At 41.1% G+C, this 25,830-nt stretch overlaps 1 protein-coding gene across 1 annotated transcript in view; it reads left to right on the top strand.

Moving 5' to 3' along the window:
- The window catches only part of ADAM7 (ADAM metallopeptidase domain 7), a 50,346-nt gene that overhangs the window by 9,640 nt on the left and 14,876 nt on the right, over positions 1-25,830 (top strand). The window contains exons 7-15 of the mRNA XM_078149101.1: positions 2,681-2,850; positions 3,794-3,878; positions 6,574-6,704; positions 11,034-11,208; positions 13,396-13,485; positions 14,943-15,138; positions 17,823-17,925; positions 20,481-20,667; positions 25,666-25,746. Coding sequence (XP_078005227.1) covers positions 2,681-2,850; positions 3,794-3,878; positions 6,574-6,704; positions 11,034-11,208; positions 13,396-13,485; positions 14,943-15,138; positions 17,823-17,925; positions 20,481-20,667; positions 25,666-25,746 — 1,218 coding nt within the window. The remainder of the gene's footprint in view (positions 1-2,680; positions 2,851-3,793; positions 3,879-6,573; positions 6,705-11,033; positions 11,209-13,395; positions 13,486-14,942; positions 15,139-17,822; positions 17,926-20,480; positions 20,668-25,665; positions 25,747-25,830) is intronic.

Here is a 25,830-nt window from a genome sequence, read left to right as displayed (position 1 = left end):
TGCTGTCGTCACATTCTCTATAATACACAGTCGTAGAGAGTTTCCTGGCTCATTGAGAGGTGTAGTAACCTGCCTAGGGTTTCACAGTCAGTATGTGTGAGAAGCAAGACTTCCACCCAGGCCTCCCTGGTTTTGAGATCAGCTCACTGACCTTATACGATGCTCTTTCTCATATATAAGAATATACAGAAGAAATGAAGATCACACACACACACACACACACACACACACATACACACACACACGCACGCATACATGGGCAGCTAGGTAGTGCGGTGGATGGAGTTCTGGTCCTGGAGTCAGAAAGACTCATTTTTCTGAATTAAATCCATCCTCAGTTACTTACTAGCTGTGTGACCCTGGGCAAGTCACTTTACCCTGTTTGCCTCAGTTTCCTCATCTGTAAAATGAGCTGCAGAATGAAATGACAAGCCACTTTGCCAAGAAAAACCCCAATGAGCTCCAAAGAGTCAGATACAACTGAACAACAACTACCCCCAGGCTTCAACTACTGCTTTGTCTACACTCTTTTCCCTTCCCATTCTTTATCCCTCAGTGAATTGGTCCAAATCTACACTGTTCTGTACTCCTGAATCTCTTCTTCCTTTGCTCTACTGCCAGTCACCCCTTGCCAAAATGAAACCCTGGTGTATTCCACCATCTGCTTCTTCTCTTCCTACTCAGGTTCTGCTTCACAGAGCTGAAGAAATTTCCCATGGAACTGTGCAGTCTAGGCCCACTACAGCTGCCTACTATGGATTCAGTAAACACCTCTGTGATGAGGATTCTTAAATTGATTTGTCCTGCCCTAATCTTCTTCCTGTCCTCTAGTCTCACATCTCCAACTGTTTATTGGACATGTTGAACTGCATGCCCTGTAGACATCTGAAATTCAACAAGTATAGAAATAAACATCTCCTGTGGAAGGCCTTCTGCTCTTCCTAACTTCCATATTACTACTGAGGGCACCACCATCTTCCCAGTCACCCAGGCTTGGAATTCTCAGTGTCATCCTCAGCTCCTCACTCTTTCAACCCTGCCCCCACTCTATATTCAACCTATAGCCAAGGCCTGGTGATTTTCCTTTTATAACACCTTTTGAACATACCCTCTTTTCTGCTGTTACACGACCACCATCCATATCACCTCATGGCTAGACTATTGCAATAGTCTTTCCTCACTCCAGTCTCTCCTCCCCTCACCTCTCAAAATGATCGTAAAACTTAGGTCTGACCCTGCCACACACCTACTCAATAAACTCCAATAGTTTTCTCTCTCTTTCTCTCTCTCCTACAATAGAAATGGAAAATCCGCTGTTTGGTGGTCAAAGACCTTCATGACCATCTCACCTTCACACACATCTCCAGTCTTCTTAAACCTTACACTGCCTTCCCCCTACCTAAACACACTTGCATCTTCTCTGTGGCCTCTCCTATTCCTCAGAAGGAGACTTGATCTACATGGGGATGCTCTCCCTCTTCTTTTCCACCAGCTGGCTTCATTCAAGTGCCACATAAAATGCTCTCTCCTACAGGAAGCCTTTCCCAGTCCCCTTTAAATCTAGCACCTTCCCTCTATCGATTATTTCCAAGTTATCCAACATATAGTTAGCTTATACATATTTGCTTGCATACTGACTCCCTTATTAGACGATAAGCTCCTCATTTATTGTTGTTTTAGTTGTGTTCAACTCTTCTTGACCCCATTTGGGGGTTCCTTGGCAAAGATACTGGAGTGGTTTGCTTCTCCAGCTCATTTTACAAATGAGGAAACTGAGGCAAACAGGGTTCAGTGACTTGCCCAGGGTCATACAGCTAGTAAATATCTGAGGCTGCATTTGAACTCAGGAAGATGAGTCTTCCTGACTCCAGAGCCGGCACTCTGTGCACGATAGTGCCACCTAGCTTCCTCTAGGAGATCCTCTAGATCAGAGACTATTTTTGCCTATTTTTGTATTCCCAGTGCTTGGAACATATTAGGTGACATATACATACGTACATATACATATACATGGATATGCATGTGTATATACATATATATATGTATATATATATATATATATATACATACATATACACATAGACATACACACACACACACACACACACACACACACACATAATCTCTTCCCATTATAAAGTAAGCTTCTTGGGGATGGCACTGCCTTGCTTGTCTATTTGTTGTCCTTAGAACTTAGCACAGTGTCTGAAACCTTAGAAACATTTAATAACTGCTTTATCATATAATATCATACTATGTGCAAGATGCTGTGCTAAACTCGAGGAATAAACATAGGAAGCATGTAGGATAGTACCTACCCACAAAGAGCTTACATTCCAATGGGAAGAGGTAACATATAAAGTAGAGCTGCAAGAGGAAGAGGGGCTAGTTTCCACAGAAGTGGGGTATAGAGATGGCCCAGAAGGAGTTTGCAGGTCCTGGTAAAAGCACTGGAGAATACTAAAATTGGTAACTATGGATTTTCTTTTCTTTAAAAAATCTTTGATTCCAAAGAATATAATGCATTTTAGGTCAAGGAATATTTTGCCTTTGTCCTTATGTACTTCACATTTAGCTTAGTGATTAAAGGAAATTAGTAAATGTCAAAAAAAGGGAGGAAGGAAGGAAAAAAGGAGGGAGGGAGGGAAGGCACGAAAGTGTTTTTTTTTCCTTTGGACAGCTTTATAAGACCTTGAATACTCGAGTGATCTTGGTTGGTCTTGAAATGTGGACAAACGGAGATAAAATAGAAGTCAATTCAAACCTGGGTACCACCCTCCTTTACTTTGGTGGCTGGCAGGAGACAACCTTGAAAAAACGAAAGAATTTTGATCATGCTCTGCTACTCAGGTAGGTGATCCTCCTCCTCTCTGCTATTGGACAGGACATCCATCGGCTGGGAGACTTTCCCCTCTGCTCTGCAGACAAAGGCCTCTGGGAGGGAATTCATTTGGATTTGTTGGAGGTGGGAGGAGTGTATGGTTTAACACAGTACATTGAATCACAGTAAATTTCCCAATGTTCTCTTTTGTTATTTTTAGGAAAGCATTTTTTTTTCCTTCGCAATTCTAATGCATAATAGATAAAATGAAGCTGACATTGGAATTTGTCTTACTTTGGCCAAGCGATACAAGAAGGAAAAAATGCCTCTGAATTTCCCTTATCTCTCTCTCAATGCCTCTCCTCTCTCCACTGATGTTATCTGTGGCCTGTGCTCATTCTCTGGCCATGAGGATCCCCATGACCCAGCCCCTGTTAGGCTTGCCTCTACTTGGACAGCACCTGGGAGCCACAGATCTGGATGGAGTCTTTGACACCATCCAATCAAAACTCATCATACAAACGAAGACCCTCAGTCTAAGGGGGTGCAAAGGATTTATCCAAGGTCACATAGCTAGTAAGCATCAAAATAGGGAACTTGAAGCCAGATCTATGGACTCCAAAGCTATTATTCTCACCAGTTTCTTAAAAGGAAGGGACAGAGGTAAGGAAGAAATATATTCCAGGCATGAGACATAACCTGGACAAAGACACAGAGGTGGGAGATGGGATGTCCTTCATGGGGAATGGCAAGCCAGCCAGCTGGGCTTGAAGTGGGAATCATTATTACCCCAACTTTACAGGGTCATTGTGAGGATCAAATCCTGTAAGACACGCAAAGCAGTTTGTAAAACAATACACTATTAAAATGTCTGTTGTTTTATATTATTATTCTTTTCACACCAACAACACTGATTTGAGAAATGGCTGACCTCTTGTCATCATGAAGAATGTATTTCTCTCTTGCTTACAGCGGAAACTGGCTCTCACAGACTGCTCAGGGAACAGCATTCCCTGGAGGGATGTGTGTGCCCTACCATTCCTCCAGTATTGTAAAGGTGAGTTCTATTTAAAGTGACCAAGTGTGGTTTGGAGCAAAGGTGAATTTTCTGTTTTGTAGGGAATCCCCTCAGGAAGAGGCATAGCATATATGTGGGCACTTCTTCCTAGTGGGCTGAACTAGGGACGATTAATGGATCTAATGTGCAGAGGCAGATTTGGGCTGCAAGTCAGAGGAGGAAGGTGGCATCATTTAGTGAATAGAGCATAGGTTTGGAGTCAGAAAAGAACTGGGTTTGAATCATGCCTCAGACTTGGGTTGTTCAGTCATTTTCAGTCATGTCTGACTCTTCATGACCCCATTCGAGGTTTTCTTGGCATAAAGCTGGAGTGATTTGCCATTTAATTCTCCAACTTATTTTACAGAAGAGGAAACTGAGGCAAACTCAATCAAATGACTTGCCCAGGGTCACTTAGCTAGTCGGTGTCTGAGGACAGATTTGAACTCAGGAAGAAGAGTCCTTCTGACTCTAGGCCTGGCGTTCTGTGCTCCATGCCTAGCTGCCCCAGGCACTTGTCCAACCTTACGCAAATTATCTTATGTATCTGAATCTTAGTATCTCTTCTGTAAAATGAGGAGGTTAGATTCAGTGATCTTTAAGGATCCTTGCAATTCTAAATATGTTACACCAATATGCTGTTGCAAATAAAATCCTAACTATTAGAACTAACACAAAGTACAATAGGTCATCCCCTTGAAGCAGTGAGCTGCCCATGATTAGAAGCTATGGAGCTGAGGCTGGAGGATTACTTATCAGGTATGGGCTATATTAAGTGACCTTTGTGGTTTCTTCCAGCTGAGAGCCTGTGAAATATCCCCCAAAGTAGAGTAGGCCCTATCCTTCTTTTCCTTGGCAAATATGGGATGGAAGTTTTATAGATGACTTTAATAAAGAGGGAGGGAGAAAAATAAAAAAGTAGTTAGAATAAGGATTGTCCAAAATAAACAAATGATCCCTAAAGTCAAAATATCAAGATTATAAAATGTTGCATGCCCATAAATGGTAATTATTTATAACTACTTTCTATGGGACTTGATCGCTGATGCAGCAAAGAGAGAAGCCGTCCTTCTTTCTGATGAGAAAATACAGTGTAAACAACTTCATACATCATGCTCAGACATCCAGACAAAGACTTTCCAGAAGGCTCCAGGCCTGCTGAATATTCCTGGGGGATCTTATTTGCTCCTATTTCTTCCCAGCCAAAGCACCCTTTTTGACTTGGATCTCATATTTTGGCATGTACTCTGTGGAAAATCTCCACTCTCAAACTTCACTACACAGATCCCTAGAGAAAATAAAGATGGAAAAAATGATTGTAAGCCACTGCTCAGTGTCAATTACACTATCTTGAACCCTTTCGACTTTAGCTTTCCAAATGAGTATGTCCAATGTGCAGCCATGTGAAGGGTTCATGGTGTTATTCATTTTTTTTTTCAATATGACATTTCATGAATGAAACTTTGGCATCATAGACATAGGATGACTTGGTCTAGGCTGTTGTCAGTATAATGTTTAGGCTAATCACCTAATGATGTGGCATCCACTGACCAGATTGCAGCACTTTCCTCTAAGGCAGTAGACTCAAAGGACCAACACTGGGCCGCTAGGTGACCTCATTTGGATCCATCTCAATGTGTTAAAACAGATATAACTTGAATGCCATTCTTAGACATTTGTTAACCAATATATAGCCAAGTCACCTGACCTGTGTATTAATCAGATAGCTCCCTAAGACTTATCAACCAAGTCATAGATAGGTTAAGTTCTGGTCCAGTGAAGAGAATGTGCATATAAAGAGAGGACTGTGCTTTATTTATCTTTATAAACTCCACAATGCCTTGCACATGATAGGGGCTCAGAATATATTTGGCAAAATTATATATAAAAATAAAAGGAGATCGGTGAGCTATTTGATACCACAGAGCTTTATGAATCCAAAAGAATACAATTATCATACTGAGTGGCCAAATTATAATATCATAGAATGTCAGAGCCGGACAGCCCCCAGAATACAGAATGTCAGAATTTGAAGGGACCTTAGAACAGAGCCTGTGAGAGTTGAGAGAGAACTTAGAACACAGGATAGAACTTTGGGAGACATTTTAGAACACAAAACAGAACTAATATTTTTTTTTTTTAGAAATCTGGTCCAATACCCTCATTTTACAAAGAAGGAATTAATGTTAAAGAATGTGTTTTAGGTCATGAAGATAGTTCAGGGATTCATAGATCATTAGAACTGAAAGATACTTTAGAACAAAGAATGTCAGAGTGTGGAGACACCTTAGAACAAAGAATGTCCAAGCTGGATGAGACTGGGAAAAGAGAACATTAGAGCTGGGAGATATCTTAAAGCAAAAAATGGTAGAGCTGGGAGGAACCTTAGAACAGAGCACGTAAAAAATTGGAAGGGCTGTGAAAACAGAGAATATCAGAGCTTACAACATAGCATGTCAAGAGTAGGAGTGACCTCGAAATATGAAATTTTTCAGGGAATCTTAGAAATGATCTAGTCAAACCTCCTCATTTTAAAAAGGAGGGAATTGAACTCCAGAGAGGAAGTCAGTTATCCAAGATCACTGGGCAGCAAGTGGCAGATCCAGAATAACTCCCCATGCCTCATGCCTTCTAGGCCAAGTCTCTGCTCTACCCCATTGTATACTAGATATTACTAATGTATGTATTGTGCCAGGATCACTTACATGATACCAACATGGTGGCTGACAAAATGGTGCACGAGCTGGCTCACAGCCTTGGAATGCGGCATGACACCTATCCCTGTACCTGTACCTATGGACGATGTGTGATGGATGGAGGAGGAAGGTGAGACTGCTGCTTTTGAGGGGGAGAGAGGAGGAGGAGAGGAACAAATGTGATTTTTCTCTAAGTAGCTTCAGATCTCAATTCTATTCTGTGCATCTTTGTTGCTGTCCTGAGCAAGAGAATGTCTCTTGTGTTTTTACACCCCAATTTGTGTTCTATTCATGAATAAATAGCTTGAGATAAGGTCCTACTCATAGAAATATGGCAATATGTAATTGAAATTTCCATATAATCAGTCATCAGGGTGATCTTTCAGAAAATCAGGATTATGGCCCATAGGCACAAGTCCCAATAAGTTTGGTCTTAGACCTGCCCCTAGCACAGTTTCCTACATTCCCAGCCTGATCCCAATGATTGAAGAGGACCAGTTGATTCCCAAGGTCTCTATAAACCAATGAGAACATGCAGAAGGTCTCTGTATTTCTGGACCAAAGCAGATGTCTTGGGAATGATGCTACCTTAAAAGGGATTCCCAGGAATTGTTCTGGAATTCTGGAGGGAACTTCAAGGGTTAGTCATGACCAAAATTGCCCTACCATCCAGGGCCTGGACCCCTTAATCAAAGGACACTAAGAGTTCAGAAAATTGTCATTCTGACATTAACTTTGGAATTCCAAGTATGAATCTAAGTGCCAATCTACTTATATTTACTAAACATCTGATAAGTTCCCATTGCAGATTTTTTTTTTCCCTGTGAGGTCACCATAGATGGATATTTTATGGCAACTGACCTCAACAAACTTTAACTCACTAGAGAAACCAAGCTAATGCTCATAAATCAATCAACTAATCAATTTAAAAGAATATATTCAGCATCTACTGAGTGTGAGGCACAGGGAGTACAAAGATAAAAATGAACTAGTGCCTTCTCTCAGGGTGCTTACGTTCTATAGGGAGGGCACCATGTATATGTCAGGATAGTCTCAAAATAGATACCAGGTGATTTGAGGAGGGGAGGATGCTATCAGCTGGGACGGGCATTTCTCAAGTAGAAGATGACATTCAAGCAGGTCTTGAAGAAGATAAGGGATGCTAAGGGATGTGTGTGAAGGCCTGGAAGAGGTTTTATGGAAGGAGGTGAGATCTGTCCTGTACCCCAAGGACAGTAAGCGATCAACAGAGAAGAGGATGAGGCCAGACACACTGAGAGTATCACATTGTTTGCCTCCCCCCATTTTGGCAAGCATGGTAAGAAGCTGTAGGGTATCCAGAGGAGTAGAACCAGGATGCTGAAAGACCTTGAACCCATGATATAGAAGAGGATCACGCAGCTAAAGGAATGGGCATGTTTGGTCTGGAGAAGAGAGAGATAAAGGGCATTATAGGGAGTATGCCAGGAACTTGAATATAAATACAAAACATCCAATAGGACCCCATGGAACAAACCGTCTTGGTTTAAATAGCCAAACATTTGTTTGCTTATCAATACATATAAAAGTTTAGTAAAAATAATTAGATTTTAGTGCTCCCCAAGGCTCTGTGCCCTTTTCCTTCTATTAAATACGAATATATCTTATCTATACATATATACACACATACACATACATACATAGGTATGTGTGTATACATATACATACACACACACACACACACACACTCTCACTTGGTGATCTTACTTACCCATGGATTAAATTAGCGTTCTACTCAAATGATTTTCACGTCTATAGTCCATCTATATTCTCTGTCTGAGATCTAGTCTCATCTCACCAATTGCCTTTTGGCCATCTTAAACTGATTATCCTGTAAGCATCTCAAATCAACATTTCCAAAACAAAACATTCTTCCCAGACCACATCTCTTCCTAAATTCTCTATTTGTCTAGAGGGCGCAGCCATTACACTCACTCAGACTTGTAGCTTCAATATTATCCTCACCTCTTTACTTTTGCCTTACATAGCCAATTCTTTGACTAGCCTTGCCATCTCTCCCTCCACTACATCTATCTTAGAAATCTCTTACTGTCCATCAACCGAGGCACCATGGCAATTCAGAACCTTGTCACCTCTTCCTTGGACTATTGTAAAAGTCTTCTCATTGGTCTTCTTGTCTCCACTGTACCTTCCACTCAGTTGCCAAAATGATTTTCCTAAGGTGTAGGTCTTCCTGTGGTACCCTGTTATCATTACTCTCCAGTGGTGGTTTCTTCCAAGAGCAAAAGTAAAGTCCTCTAGTATTTAAATCCCTTAAATCCCTGGCCCCTTCTAACCTTCCTAGGCTCCTTCTCCTTTCCTTCTCTATCATTAGAGTTATTTCCAAATGAGATTGGTTACCTCCAGAGGTAATGGGTTTGCCTCATTGGAAATCTTCAACCAAAGGCTGGATGGTCACTCCTGGGTATACTGTAGCTGAGCTTCCTTTTCCTACTGACTGACAGTGCATGTTTGAAGCACAGTTCCTAGGAGAAGGAGAAAGGACCAGCAGGAACAGCAGCAGTAGTAGTAGTAGTAGCAATAGTAGCAGCAGCAGCAGCAGTAGTAGTAACTGTTGCTAATATTCATTTAGCATTTGAAGATTTGCAAAGCCCTTTATGTGTGTTATCACACTTGATCCTTACAACTCTGGGAGATGGGTGCCATTGTTATCCTTATTTTATAGAAAAGGGGACCTTAAGGCTGGGACAGAGACATACACTGAGTGAGTGTCTGAGGCAGGCTTCAGTTAGGTCTTCCTGATTCCAATTCCGATGCTCTTACCTCCATACCACCTAGCTGCCTCAGCCTATCTCTCCTTTATATCTCTACTCGTATTATCACTTCTACCTACTTACCACTGGAATCTTAGACCATATCTGGAACCTCCCCGGGCTCTGAGAGGTCAGATTTGGCCTTATCTTGTTCAGGCCCATAATTTTTCACGGTCATTTCCAAAGCATACACAACCACACATCTTTCATGCCCCATTTATGCACTATCTTTGTCATTAGAATGTAATCTGCATACAGAGAATTTTGCTTGTTTTTATTTATATTTCTAGCAATTAGCTTAATGATTGGCATATAGTAAGCATTTAATCAATATTTTATTTATTATGTATCCATCTGTCTATTTTTATCAATCAATCTGTCTATCCATAGCAATCTATCTATCTATCTATCCATCTATCTATCTATCCATCCATATCCATCCATCCATTTATCCATCTTTTTTTTTTGTTAGGCAATGGGGTTAAGTGGCTTGCCCAGGGTCACACAGCTAATAAGTGTTATGTGTCTGAGATTGGATTTGAACTCAGGTCCTCCTGAGTCCAGTGCCGGTGCTCTATCCACTGTGCCACCTAGCTGCCCCACCATTTATCTATCTATCTATCTATCTATCTATCTATCTATCTATCTATCTATTTATCTATCCATCCATCCATCCATTTATCTATCTAATCTATCTATCTCTCTTCAGCAAAAAAACAAAACAAAACAAAACAATTCTGATTTTAGTACCAATAGAAAAAAAAATCAATGCCTTCTCAGTTAAGTCTTATGACAGGAAAGCACAAGGTTCTTCTTGGATGGGTGTGAGCTAAGTGAAAGGCATCCCTCACCCTCCTGACTGCAGAGGGCAGCTGAATTGGCCATCTCCCTCATCCTCACAGTGCTTGGCACTCCCTTTCACATCTCCACATCTTTGCGCTGGCCATGCCCATGCCTGGAACACATTCCCTCTGCTTCAAGGAATGCTGTTCTTCTTTAAGATGCAGCTCAGGTACCATTTTCTGCCTGAAGTTTTTCCTGATCCCCACAACTGCTGATGCCTCCCCACAACCACCATATACTACTCCATATGTTTTGTATTAAGATATAGCCATATAGATATATGCATATGTATACACATCATATACATGCAGACATACATATATGCACAAACACATTCATATATCCACAAACATGTACATACACCTGCATACATACTTATATACAAACACATATATAAGTATAAATATGCACACATGCAGATATACATAAATGTGCACTTGGCATCTTGCCCATTAGATTGTGAGCTTCTTGCTACTAGGAATTGTGTTATTTGTGCTTGCAACCCCAGTACCTACCACACTGGCTGTCACATAGTAAGTGCATCATAAATGCATGTTGATTGATTTGATTGGTTTCTAATATAGTATATGAAAGATCTATTTTTTGGCAAAAAAAACCACTTCTTTCAGAAGGATCTCAATGCAATTCTGCTGGGAGTCTCCAAGAGTTAGATCAGGAGTAGAAGAAGGCTTTTAGCATGTATTAGAGATGACTGTGTCCTTCTGGGGCATGCCATCAGCCCTGCAGCGCACCTTTCCATCTTCAGGGCTAATCTTTCTCTTGTTCTGCTTTCTCATCCCCAGCATCCCCTCCCAAGGATTCAGCAAATGCAACAGGAACCAATATCGTCAATATCTCCTGGATTACAAGCCCATGTGCATCCTTAACATTCCACTTTCTAAGGACATAGTTACACTCCCAAAGTGTGGGAACCATATATTAGAAGTGGGAGAGGAGTGTGATTGTGGCAGCTTGGAGGTACTTATGGGGAGTGGGTGCTTATTAATGAACAGTTTCAAAAGGAAGGCAGAAATTCATTAATCCTGACAAGTTAGCAAAGAAGTGGTGGTATTTAAATTAAAATGCAGCCTTAAAACTCACAGGAGCTCACGTCCAGCCCTGTGTTATCATCGATGAATCATGACTCATACCAATGGGGTGTTCTGGAGACCAGGAGCACTCCAGTTTCCAGGTTCCTAACACCTCAGTGGTGGAAAGGATCTTGGAGGTCATCTCGTCTAACCTCTAGCCCTATGCCAGAAACTTTGCTCTAGAAAAATAGCAGGAGGTCAAAAGCTATGAGCCAGGCACTGTGCTAATCACTAGGATACAAATACAAACAAAACAAGACAGTTACTGCCTTCAAGCATCTTAGCATTCCAACGGGGGAAGGCACCACATAAAAGGGAACCAAAGGGGTCCCCACAAGGGGCATGAAGGCAAAGTCCATGGAGCTGGAAGCACAGCTGGCAAGAAGAATAAAATATGATGGGCCTGGGCCCATCCAAAAAGTGGGAGAGGTGGGCTGACCTGGTACCAGGAGATTGCGAGGTGAGGAGGCTGCTGAGTCATGACAGTGACATCCCTAAAGAGAGAAGCATAGCACAGGAGGGAAATGAACATGGCAAATTGTCCTCCAGCCTCTGCTTGAAGACTCTTTGTGACAGGGGTGTGATTGCCTCCCAAAGCAACTATTTCCAGTCTTAAGCAGCTCTAGTAGTTAAAATATTCCTTGTTCTGTTGAGCTAAAAATTTGCCTCGGTGCTCCTTCTGTAATTACTCTAAATTGGCACCATGGGGCCAGGTAGAATCAGTGTACTCTCCATTTCGTTTAAGTACAGAGTACCCCAAAAGTCAGTGTAGAACAACACTGTACTAAGACTTTTGGATACCCTGGATTTAAGGTCAATATCATGTCCCTTCTGATCTTTCTCTAGGGAACAAATTCCCAGTTCCCAGGATCTCAGACACCCTTGTTTTGAGGCCTTTCCCCATCTGGCTATCCTAAGGAGAAAGCAGATTGTATTGCCGTGACAGGGTATTGGACTTGGAGTGAAAGACTTGAGTTCTAATTCCAAGATACTATCTACTTCCCAGCTGTGTGATGCTCTATTTGTATTTCCTTGGGCCAACAAGTATTTATAAAGTCACCTGCAAAATACAGAGTTTGGCCTTGAAAACCTTGAAGGTCCCTCTTAGCTCTGACTTTCTGATTTTGTGATCCAAATTCATTCCCTTCATAATTGTTATAATGAGCCTTTGTAGGAAGGATGTCCCTTTCCCCACCATAGTCCAAAGGGACAAGTATATGTGAAAAAAAGTCCATAAACCAGGTAAGAGACCCTTCAGGATCCATCCCTTGGTATAACTATAGTCACTTAATCTCCCCAGGCCTTAGTTTTTTCTCCTGTAAAATGAAGGGTTGGATAAGATAGCCTCTAAAGTCTCTTCTAGCTGTGGTCTTATAAAGTACATGAGAAAACTAAGGCTTTGTCACATGGTGTGAAATTCTAGAGGGACCCAATAATATTTGCAACTTTTTGGCAGAAAGATTAATAGTACTTAGCTGATTTATTAATTAAAATAAGAAGCTCCAAGGTAGTTTATCATTGATCTCAATAGAGACAAGCTACTTCCTTAACCCTCTGACAATCACCCTTCCCACATACAGTAGTCTCACTAGCCATCTAAAAAAAGTTATTCCTGGTCCTTGAATACTGGTTGTTGTCCTTCCTTCTCAGAGGACCAAAATGACATCACTGATCAGAGACAGCTAGGGGGCACCATTTTGCATAGAGTTCTGGGTCTGGAGGCAGGAAGACTGGAGTTCAAATCTAGCCTCAGACACTTACCAGCTATATGACCCTAGGCAAGTCACTCAACCTCTATCTGCCTCAGTTTCCCCAAATCTAAAGTGGGAATAATAATAGCACCTACCTCCCAAAGTTTTTATAAGGAACAAATGATATATTCACAAAATGCTTAACACAGTGCCTGGAACATAGTAGACATGATAGAAATGTTTATTCCCCTTCCAATTGTCCTTTCAAAGAATTGTTTTACAAAGGTCTTTAGTATGTATTGTAGACGGGAGAAATAGTGAACTGCGCAGAGACCAATATGTAATGTAACAGCTGTCCTTGTCCCATTTCTCTTCATGTCAAGGACTGTACCAATGTTTGCTGTGAAGCCAAGAAGTGTACACTGAAGCCTGGAAGTGCCTGTGGAGGGGGAGAATGTTGCGAGTCTTGTAAGGTAGGATGCCTTCTTCTGCCCAGCTGACTCCAGACAGACACATAGACCAGAAAGCAATACCTTTCCCTAATTGTTTCACTGATGTGGGATGTCAATAGATGTATCTGTTTTTTTTAAATTTATTTTACATAGGTTTTAGTTATATCTTTTTTTTGTTTATTTTTCAATATGCTTAGATTTTCCTTTCCTCCTTCTCTTTTTTATTCATCTTCCTCCCAAACACAGAGCCATCTGTGATGAGGACTCTTCAAAAAAAAAAAGAAACAAAGAGTGGGAAAACACTAGCAAAATCAATAAATGCATCCAAATAATATGACATTGGAATGAAGGGTCCACACCTGTGGACCCCTGATTATGCAAAGCAGCAGCTGGGAGGTACCATGGAGAAAGCCCTGAACTTGGAAATCTTCCTTGTGACGCTGGGTCAGTTATTGTAGCTTTCTCAGACTGTGTAAAAGGCATCATCACTACATGTACCTCACAGGTTGTTATGAACCTCAATGAAGAGAACAGAGGATAGAAAGTGCTTTGCAAACTCTCCAAATGCTAGCTATTGTTATTATTGTAGCTGTAGCCTAGTCAAGACGAGATGAGACAGAATAGGATACTACTGCAACTCCCATCAAAGCAAACACCACCACTGAGAACAACTCAGACATGCAGACATTCTAAGCCTTTCTCCTGACTCTTACAAATTAGGAATGCAAGCATTGCAATGTCTGCTAGGAGCCAACCTCTTTACTAAGCACTTGGGATACAAAGAAAGGCAAAAAGAGGCCCTACCCTCAAGGAACTCCCATTCTAATGAGGGAGACAACATTAAAATATGTTGTTTCAGTCCTGTCTGACTCTCCATGACCCAATTTGGGGTTTTCTTGGCAAGGATACTGGAGTGACTTGCCATTTCCTTCTCCAGTTCATTTTATAAATGAGGAAACTGAGGCAAACAAGGTTAAGTGACTTGCCCAAGGTCACACAGCTAGTAAGTGTCTGAAGACACATTTGACCTCATAAAGATGAATCTTCCTGATTGCAAGCTCAGTGCTCTATCCACTGTGCCACCCAGGTGCCTAGTAAATATAAATAGGTAAGTATGAATTAAAATAGATAAATACAAATTATAGACAGAGTAGATGGGAGGTGGCCTACACAGAAAGGCATCAGCAATGGAGGGGACTGGGAAAACCTACTGTAGTTAATTTCCTCTAACTGGTGGTCACTCAGTGAATTCTAGATGGTCACTTGTGGATATGATAGTGGGATTTCCTTTCCAGGGATAATTTGGATTAGAGGGTCTCTGAGCTTCCTTCCAGTTCTGAAATGTGATTCTCCAAAAGGTCCATAACTTCTATTACCATCCACTGAAGCAAAATCATCTCATTTCTCCTCATGTCCTGAGTTTTGCCTCACTGAATAAAGGTCATGTTGTAAGTCTTGATCTCCTTTTTTTCCTGCAGATTAAGAAAGCTGGGGCCCTGTGCAGAACAGCCAAAGATGAGTGTGATCTGCCCGAGGTGTGTGATGGCTTCTCCCCTAAGTGTCCTGTGGACCAATTCCAAGTGAATGGATTTCCTTGCCAAAACTCTGAAGGCTATTGTTTCATGGGGAAATGCCCCACTCGAGACAGTCAGTGTTCTGAGATGTTCAAAGATGGTAAGAGTCAACTAGGCATAATGCATGAAGAATGGAATCCCTGCCTTGGTCCTTTTAAAGGCTGGGAGGATCCTGGCTTTGGAGATTCTGATCATGTGTGACCACTCCTCCTTGCTAAAATTACCATGCAAAGAAATTATGCAGCTAGGTTTAGTGGATAGAAGAGCAAGGCTGAGAATGTTCAAGTCCCACTTCTGACACATACAGGCTGTGTGACCCTGGACCGACCGGTCACTTACTATCTCAGTGTCCTGAGGCAACTCTCTAAGACAATAAATGCCACAGTAGAAGTTAATCTGGTTTGGCAGAAGGAATTTTCTCACCAGGATATTCCCACACCAATGAAATCACACGTCCTGATCAAAATTAACTACGGAGTTCCATGGAATGAACACTGGCTTTGGAATCTAGAATTTCCAGATTCAAATCCAAAGTCTTCTGCTTAATAACCATGTATGGGAGAAAGGAGGAGGGAGAAAAGAATTTGTTAAGTGCCCAGCCTGTGCCAGGCACTGTGCTAAGCACTTTATAAATATTATCTCTTTTAATCACTTAACCCTCCGAGATAAGTGCTGTTGTTAACCCCATTTTACAATTGAGGAAACTGAGGCAAATGTGAAGAGACTTACCCATGGTCACAAAGTTAGTAAGTGTCTGAGGCTGGATTTGAACTCAGGTTTTTTTGGACTCTAGCTCTACTATGCTATCCACTGAGCTGCCCAGCTGTGTGACTTTGTACAAATCTTGGGCCTCAGTTTCTCATATTTAAAATAACTAGTCTCTAAAATCTCTTCCAGCTCTAAGCTGGAATCCCATGATGTATTGCCCCTACCTGAAACCTCATCAGGTGTTACACTGGTGGCCAAGGCCAAAGCCAGTGGCATGTCAGAGAAGCAAAAGTTTAGGCAGGTAGTCTAGGCTGCAAAAGCTTTGAAGGTATGTCTGTCATCACAGAACCAGTCCAGCTGGTGTCCAAGATGCTCAGCACCAGAAGGGTAGCTGCTGGAGCATGTTGGTGGGAATTGTGGGTTTTTTTTTTTAATCTAAGGCAATTCTTTAAATTAGAGATGGGGTAGGGTTGGTGGGGGAGGATACTCTCTGCATCAGATGGATTCAGGATTCCTTGAAGTATTGCATAGAACTGTCCAACTTAAGGTATCCTTTCTCAAGATATGTATACACATACACAATCGTGTGTGTCATTGAATTGTTTCAGTCATGTCCAACTATCTGTGACCCCATTCAGGTTTGTTTGTTTGTTTTGGCAAAGATACTGCAGTGGTTGCCATTTCCATCTCCAGCTCATTTTACAGATGAGGAAACTGAGGCAAACAGGGTTAAATGACTTGCCCAGGGTCACCCAGCTAGTAAGTATCAGAGGATAGAGATGTAAACTCAGGAAGACAAGTCTTCCTGATTCCAAGCCCAATGTTCTATTCACTGCACCATATTTAGATAGATAGATGTGTGTGTGTATGTATGTATATATGTGTGTGTGTATGTGTGTGTATGAGAGAGAGAGAGTGAGAGAGAGAGAGACATTTGAAAAAGTGCCCCTTTGGGCATGCTCACCATTAGTTTAGTATCCAATGATATTTTCACAATGGAATCTCCCTTATAGACTCATAGAGTTAGAACTGACAAGAATCTTAAAACTTCTCCAGCTCAGTTCCCGCATTGCAAAGATGTGCTATTACATCAAAGATTATCAATCTGGGAGAATTCTTAGGTTCCTTAGTATGTCAGAGCTGGGAGGGGCCTTAGAAACGGGAATGCCAGAAATGGGGGAAAGGCTTAGGAACAGGGAATGTCAATGATGACAGGGAAGCTAGATCACAGAATGTCAGGGCTGGGAGGGGATTTAGATCGAAGACTGCCTGAGATGAGAGAAAGTTAAACATATGGTTCTACACAGACAGAGCTAGGAGGACTTAAAACACACTTGGCCATCTCAGATATACTTCAGTCCTTCTGCCTCATTTTGCAGCTTAAGAAAGAGAACCAGAAATGGGCAATCATTTGTTCCAGATAACAGAGCTGGTAAAGAGCAGATCAGGGAAGGGCAGGGTTTTGAATGGAGGCCTTTTGATTCTACATCCCAAGTTCTTTCCATTCATATCAGTTTATTATGTAGAGAGAATCACATAATCACAAATGTGGAGCTGAAAGTAACCCTAGAGGTCATCTATTCCAACTTTGTCATTTCACAGATGAGAAAACTGAGGCCCAGAGCAGGAAAGCGACTTGTTCAAAGTCACATAGCAGAGGGAAGATTCAAGATAATCAGTGTTTGACAGTGTTTCCCTCCTTACACATCTTTATTAATGTCTTGCCTAGAAGTAATAAGTATAATTCTTCTATTTAGCAGTTATCTTATTGTTCCTTAGGCCAGTTTCTAGCTTCATTTCTTACAAACCACCCCAACACTTGTGGATTGATGGTGGCCAAGTTAATTACAGAACAGTCTAATGAATTTGAATCCCAAGACTGGAAAGTCCATGAAGGCCAGAACCATGTTGTATCTAAGCTTTGTATCTCCCCCAGTGTTCTGTACACAGTAGATACTTATGAAATGTTTTTTTTTTGAATGAACAACTGAATCCCCTGTTTTATCTCTTGTTGTTTTCTATGTCTTTCTTTGTTTCTACTTTACTCTTTTATCGGTTTCTCATCCATCTTCCCAGAGGCTAAAAGTGGTCATGATATCTGCTACGAAAAAAATAAAGGAGGACATAAATTCGGTTACTGCAAAAAGGTGGACAACAGATTTATTCCCTGCAGTGAAAAGTAAGTGTCCTGTGGATAGAAATCAGTGCCCACCAGCAACATATTCCAAGTCAGCCTGTTGATTGTCTCACAAGCAGAATGAGGTAGCAGCTATTGATTCATCCTACAGATGACAGCTGAGGGAGGAGGCCACCCTCTCTCCTGATAGTTAATGGAGAAGACTAGATTGTATTCATTGGCTGAAGGACACGTGAGGTAAAGAGGGAAGGGCCAGAGCACACAAGACACTTAAAGAGGAAAGGAAGAGACATGACAACAGAAGAGGAAAAGAGGAAAGGGCAAGGAAGAAGAAAAGAAAAAGAAAAATGGGAAAATGAAATGGTGATATAGGTTATAGCATTAGATCAACTTTAAAGTCCATATAATCCATCCCTCTCATATTATAATTCAGGAAAATAAGGCCCATCCAGGTGAAGTGACATATGCAAAGACACAAAATTAGTAAATGGCAGGGCTCCAATTCAAACCCTAGTCCTCTGACATCAAATTCAGCATTCTTTCCACTGTGCTGTGTTGTATGTAAAACATGTAGTCACCTAACCTTTCTGGGTCTCATTTGCTTCATCTGTAAAATGATGGTGTTAGACAAAAAGGGATCCCTTCCAGAGAACCACAGAGTGGTGGGAGCAGGAGAGAAAGAGGAAACAGCAGAGAGAAGAAGAAAATAGGAAAGGGTCCAGAAAATTAGGATTTGTGGTCCCTGATTCCAGATCTATCAAATATTGCTAAGAGACCTTTAGCGTACCTCCCAACTTCTGGATATCTACACGGCTTCATCTTGCAATTTGTCCTATGATTATTTTGGAGAAACTAGAGAGCAAATAAATATCATCCTGTGCCCTATAAGCCACTGCAGACTATTTTTTCTCCAAAGAATCAATTCCTTGCCTCCTCAGCTCTTGACTTTTTCTTTTCTGACACCTTTCCACACTGAGCTGATAAGACTAGAACTGGAACCTTGGTTTGAGGAACCGAGGAAGGACATCTGGGAAGGGCTAGTGGTCAACTAGCCTCTAGCAGTCGATTTTTGGTCCTGCCCCGGCTCCTATCTTCCCTATTTATATTAAAGGCACCACCATTTGTCCACTTACCTAGATCCCTTGCCTCATAAGTATCCTCAATGTTTTTCTCTAGTACACTTCTCATATCCAATTTGTTACCAAGTCTTATCTATTACATTTTTTTTTACCTCTCTCCAACCCATTCATCCCTATACTCACACTTTAACCACCTTAGCTTAATCCCTCATACCTTCTCTCCATGACTGGCCTATCTTTCCCCCCATTCTTTTTTTTTTCCTCTAATAATATCTTTGATGTCCCATCTCCCCAGTACCTCCCCTGAGCTATTATAAAGGCCTCCTAATTGTTCTTCCTGCTTCAGTCTCTTCCTTCCCCAATCTGTCCACATGGATATCAAGCTGACATTCCCAAAGCATGAGTATGACCATGTCAGCCCCATGCTAGAAATTTCAGTGGCTTGCCATTGATTTAAGAATAAAATAAAAACTTCTTTCTGACATTTAATGCCCTTCACAGTCTGACTCCAGCCTGTGTTTCCCACACACTCGCCTTTACACATTGAATCCTAGGCAAACTCTTTTATGGCTCTTCAACATACACTACTTCCCATTTTCCATCTATCTGTCTTTTCTGGGCTGCCTACCATGCCTGGAATCCTCTCCCTCCTCAAACCTATTTCTCGGAATTCTGACTCCTTTCATGTCTCTGCTGAAGTGTAACACCTTTCCAGAGACCTTTCTTGAATTCCCCTTATGCTAGCACTGCCTCTGTAAATCACCCTGCTTTTATTTTTTGTAGATCCTAAGTTTTCTTATCTATGAACGTGATGTACCAGGGTTTTTTTTTAAGTGAAAAAAGAAAATGACACCAAAGTGATTAAATTTTGCTGCTGATATATATTATAAAGACAACAGTGTGTTGGGTGGAGATAACATTTTTTTTGCTTACCTTCTGTTTTGAAACAAATTCATTTACGTGCTAAGCCAAAGAAGATATTGGTAGTATCTGTCTTAGGAATTTGGGAAGAGAATATTTCCCCTCTCCTCCCACTTCCCAAACCTAAGCTCCTTGAAGGCTGGGACTATTGGCTTTTGTCTTTGTATTGCTAGGGCTTAGCACAGAAGGTATTAAATTAAAGCTTGTTTACTGTTGTTGTTTTCATGACATCAGGGAGGTGATGCCATCATATGCAAGTGAATTGGATTTAAGTGACAGAGAGCTGTGCAAAGTCACCAGCCTCATTTTCTCCTCTGGAGCCATCTAGATCCAGCAGGCAGAAATAGATCAGGACAACTACAGATTGCCCAGAATGCAGTTGGTGACCTAGTTTTCTTCAAGCTAAGGTCTGACTGAGGTAATACCGGTTCAGTGATTGAGGCTTAATAAGAAATGAGGCAGAGAATGGCCTCTTTACCTAGTCAAAAAATATGACCTGGGAGGGAAAGACCCTCAGGGATTCTAGTCAAAACAGAAACAATTGCTATTTACATTCAGACTGATTGATGATATGAGTATGTTCATGGGTCTTTACAGAGATCTGAAATGTGGGAAGATATACTGCACTGGAGGCCAGTACTTTCCAACCTATGGGGAGGACAAAACCTACCACCTTAAGATTCCAGAGCAGAATATTACAGTGGAATGCAAAACATTCTTCCCATTCCAGTACAGAGAAGATCTAGGCATGGTTGTTTCAGGAACAAAATGTGGGGATGGAAAGGTGAGTTTAAAAGGTTTTTTTTTTTGCTTCCTCCCTCTTTTCCTCCCTTTTTTCCTCCCTTGTCTCCTCCCTCCCTCCTTCCCTTCCTCTCTTACCTTCCTTTTTCCTCCCTCCTTCCTTCCTTCCCTTCCTTTCCTCCCCACCTCCTGTCTCTTTTTTTCCCTTTGTATAAAATTTTAATGTGACTTGCCCATTTCTTTAAGGAAAAAAATCATAGAAAATTATAATTGACTCCAAAGGGACCTGTGCATTAAGAAGCAAGAGACACTAGAATTTGTCCTGTTCTGGCCAAGGTATCAAGCAAGCATTTCCATTGATGAAATCTCAGTTGCAACTGATAATAAAATGCACTTGTTATGAGTGTGCTTAGGCAGTACTGCAAAAAGTGGAGACTTTCTTTTTGAGTCAATCTCACAAATTAATTATATCTACTCATGCTCTGGAATTTCACTGAGGCGGGAGTTCTCTTCAGCAATGCAGATTGTAGCCTATGTGTGCCTGCTGATGCCATGCCCCACTATGTCTCAACTGAATTCAATGCAGAGTGTCCATCCATGGCCCTTCCTCTGGATTTCTTGACAATGTATGGAGCATTTGAATATTCATTAGTTAACCTTTGCTCTTACCACATCTCTATCTTCTTTTCCACACGTTGCTCTCTCTGAGGTCTTTGATAATATAATTCCTGTACCATTCTCCATTTTTTGCATGTTGCAAATGACTTAGAAACAACACACAACTCTCTGTTGTCCTTTACACTCAGCTCTAATCCTTTATAGGGCCATCCTTCTCTGTTAGCCTTAAAATCAATTTTCTCTAACAAGGAGAGTGTGAGAGTGGTGGCATGGTTGTTGGGCCAAGGGAGTGGATTCTTCACTTAGAGCCAGTAAGATTTGTCTTTGAATCTCCTTTCATTGTATTATTTTATGTATCAGTTCTTCCCATAGAGCACTCCTCTTGATTCTGGGCATTTTTATTGGCTGTCCCCCCACATCTAGAATTCTTTCCTCCTCATCTCTGCCCCCTGGCTTCCTGGTGTCTTTCAAGGAATTACTAAAATGCCACCCTCGACAGAAAGCCTTTCCCAATCCCCTTAATTCCACCAGCCGCCTTCTCTTGATAATTTCCTATTTATCTTGCGTACATCTTATTTGTACGTAGCTGCTTGCATGAGTGAACTCCGCGAGAGCAGGTACTTGCTGTGGCTTTTCTTTGTAACCCCAGCATTGAGCACGAGGCCTGACATGTGCCGTGGTTCAGTCGTTTCAGTCATGTCTGACTCTTCATGACACCATTTGGAGTGTTCTTGGCAAGGATACTAGACTAATTTGCCATTTCCTTCTCCAGCTCATTTCACAGATGAGGAAACTGAGGCAAACACGGTTAAGTACTTGCCCAGGATCACACAACTAGAATGGATCTGCAGTATGATTTGAACTCTGGTATTCCTGACCACAGGCCAGGTGCTTTATCTACTGCACCACCGAGCTACCCTGTCTGGCACACAGTAGATGTGTAATAAATGCATGTTGATTTTATCTTGAGAAGTGACGATTCCCTTAAGCCTCACTTTCTTCTCCCATAAAATGGAGATAATATTAATGGATGACTTTTATATTGTAGTAGACAAAAGAAGCTGGATATTCACAATAAGGATGCATGAACAGTAGGAATCTCAAAAGTATAGAGTAATGAAGACAGAGTCAGTCTTGGAATCAAGATCTGGGTTCAGTTCCTGTCTCTGACAAACTGGCTGTGTGATCCTGGACAAGTCATTTAATTTCTATTTGTCCCAGGCTACTTGCTAAGACTATAAGTGCTATAATGGTGGCAAGAGTTACTTTGCCAGAAGTTCCCTATTCCAGTGAAATTACTGGTCTGTACTCTTTCTCTTCCAAAACACCCACACCCATACCCATACACACATGTGCATGCTCAAAAGTCTGACACAGACACATGCATACACACCCCACATATCCTACATCACCTGTGAGTATAAACTGGGAAATACATGGGTATCTATGGGTATACATACATACATACACACACATACATATATACACACACACATATATACACACATATATGTATGTGGATGTATGCATGTATGTATACATATACACATGTATATATTGCTTTGTAAAACTTAAAGTATCATAGACATTGAAACAAACATACACACAAACATGTATATTGAATGTGAAATAGCATACCTATTAAGTTGTGAGAGAAGATTGATTTTGAGGCTAAAAGAACGAAGAATGTAGAGTGAAGAAATAGATTCATATGTGAAGACAGGATTACTATAAATGCATGTAGATGGATAGATAGCTAGACTTAGACAAATATGGATATGTGCATTTTGTACGTGTATATCGGCATATGCATATGTATATACGTGTGTGTGTGTGTGTGTGTGTGTGTGTGTGTGTGTGTGTATAGGCTTGATCTTAAAAATAAATAGTTATTTTTAATTGTCTGCATTCCCTCTGGAGCTTCCTAAGGCCTGTGTTTCCCTCCATTTTTCCTGCTTGTCAGTCTACCAGATAAATTGGAGAAAGGGAAGCCTAAGGGAGTCAAGAAAGCTGCGTTCTAGTCCCTGTTCTCCTGGGTGTTAATTAGTGCTGTCGAAGATCTGGAATTATTAGTAATTAGCTATATGGGGAGCATTTTTCTATGGCTAATTAAAGGACAAAGCACCTTTGTTCCTTGAATGATTTAACAGTCCCATTTTTTTTTTGGGGGGTGGGAAGGGAAGGAGATGTCTACTGGGTAGCTACAGGATAAGGCAGAAGTCAATTAACCTTCCTGGGGCTAGGACTAATTAAGGTTCTTTCTAGCTCTACCATTCTTTCATTTCATAATTCTTGTGACTGCTTGTAAAAAGGATACATACATACATACACACACACACACACACACACACACACACACACACACACATATAAACAGGAAAGGAGGAGTTTTCTGGTCCTGTTCAAATTGAAAACACCAAAACATCCAAATAATCTGGTTTTGTGGCTGATCGGTATGCATGATCAAGAGAGTGGCATGGGTTAGGTGGCTAGAGAAAAACAAATATCCTCCTTTAGCTTCTCTTTGGTTTTGGTTCAAGTCTTTGTGTACTAAACCAAATGGTATCTTTGGGGATACCTAAAAGTATTAGCAATATGGTGCTGTCTTCCACCAGGCCCAGCTTCAGAATGTTAATTCTGTTCTTCCATCTCATCTTGGAGACATACTATGTGATATAGGCTCTACCACAGTGGAAGTAAAGGGAGCAGTAGTAGCCAGGAAGCATAGACAGACTCAATTGGTTGCAGGCCAGGGAGTCTGAAACTTGGAGGACACAGCTCTGAAGCAAAGAGATTCACTAGTATTGGCTCAGAAACCCCACACCTCAGCAAAGCATCCATCTGCTGTGAGTTTCTTTCTTTCCCCTTTTTACAGATAAAAATAAAGTTTTGTTAAATGCCTGGGCCTCAAATACTGGACCTTAATGTAAATGGCAATTGGGCATAGATGTTCTTTGAAGATAATCTAGTAAATTTGTGATCTCACTGTGATCTCATCTGTTATCATATGACTGATGCAGTTCACAACCCAGCCAAGCTGTCCTGGCCTGTGCTACTCTGAGTCTACTTTCTCCTATCAATTTATACACATGCTGCCCTAAGTGTCCTGGGTAGGGGTCTTCATCCTATTTTTTTGGTATCACCAGGATACAAGTATTTGTTCAGCATCAAGCAAGTTCAAGATACAGGGCTCAGTGCTCCTAGGGGCACAAGAAATGTAACACATAGTCTACGGCTCCTGGAAGCAGATGGTCTAGGAAAAGATGCAGATCTCTTCAAAGAGTCTATAATCCAGTTGAGAAGGCAATACATATGTGAATGAAGAGGCCACCAATGAAGACTGCCTTTGGATATCGTTTCAAAAAGTCAATATTCAGAAAGGGGGAAATGTGGAGAATTGAACTGGACTTCTCTCCCCAACCCCATTAGCTAACTTTGTTATTCAGGTTCAAGTTTTCAAGAAACATAGGAAAAATAATTCACTAAAAATCCATTGAATGGTTTGCAAATGACAGTGACATTCTTACTCCTTTATAAAAGATACAAGAAAACATATGCTTTCCTTCATCCATCTCACTGTTACCTCATGGGTCCCAGGCTTTGTCTGGCCTGAGTACAGTAAGTATAATAAATACTGTTAACTAGTCTCTAGTGATCAATTCTAGCAATTGCCCAGACTTGTAGGCATTATGTAGATCTTTAGAGCTTTGAGTTTCCTCCTCCTTGCTCTGCCAAGGAAGACAGAGAGAATTATATACCACCCTCTAGAATGTCCCAAATCCTATTCCTGCTCAGAGATTTCAAACACAAGGATTGATAGAATGCCTTAGGAGTCAGAGTCTGAACTCATGGATATTTAACAGTATTAGCAACTGTGTCTATCCCAGAATCATGAAGAATCTAGGAGTCAGAAGGGACCCTATGACCTTTTAGTTCAACCCATACATGAAGAAAATCCCCATTACAATCTACTTTTTAAAAAATCGATGTTTCTGCTTGAAAACCTCAAAGGAGGAAGAATCCACACCCTCTAAAAGTGGCTCCTTCCACTTTTGGATACCTCTAATTGTTTGGAATGTTTTTTCTTGATATCAACCTAAAGCTCCTTTTCACTTTTCCTCTTCTGGATAAAGGGATCTGATGGAACACAATGAACATAATTAGCATCCTTTTCCTGCTCAAAGTGCCTGTGATGTGTTTATCTTTATGTATATTGTATCCACCAGATGACAATAAGCCACTTGAAGCCAATGGCCATTTTTCATTTCTCTCTTTACCCCCAATATCTAGTACAGTGCTTGGCACATATAGGTAAGTAATAAATATTTGTTGAATTACCTGAATTGAACAATTAAGTAGAGTACATATTTAATGAATCAGAGTGGCAAGATAATGCCTATTCACCTCTATCTATGACTTCTAGGTGTGCAAAAATGGTGAATGTATGAATATTGAGACAGTCTATGATGCCACCAATTGCTCTTCCCAGTGCCCAGGAAATGCTGTAAGAGTTAATTTTTTAATATTTTCATATGTTATAAATTGTCTAGTTTCTTTTGATCTCACCCCTGATCCTACACAGATCCAA

This window comes from Phascolarctos cinereus, unplaced genomic scaffold, assembly GCF_003287225.1.
Source record: "Phascolarctos cinereus isolate Bilbo 61053 unplaced genomic scaffold, phaCin_HiC Scaffold_2;HRSCAF=192, whole genome shotgun sequence".
Taxonomy (NCBI): Eukaryota; Metazoa; Chordata; class Mammalia; order Diprotodontia; family Phascolarctidae; genus Phascolarctos; species Phascolarctos cinereus.
The sequence above is the reverse complement of the archived record's forward strand: the minus strand, read 5'-3'. Positions and strand labels throughout refer to the sequence as shown.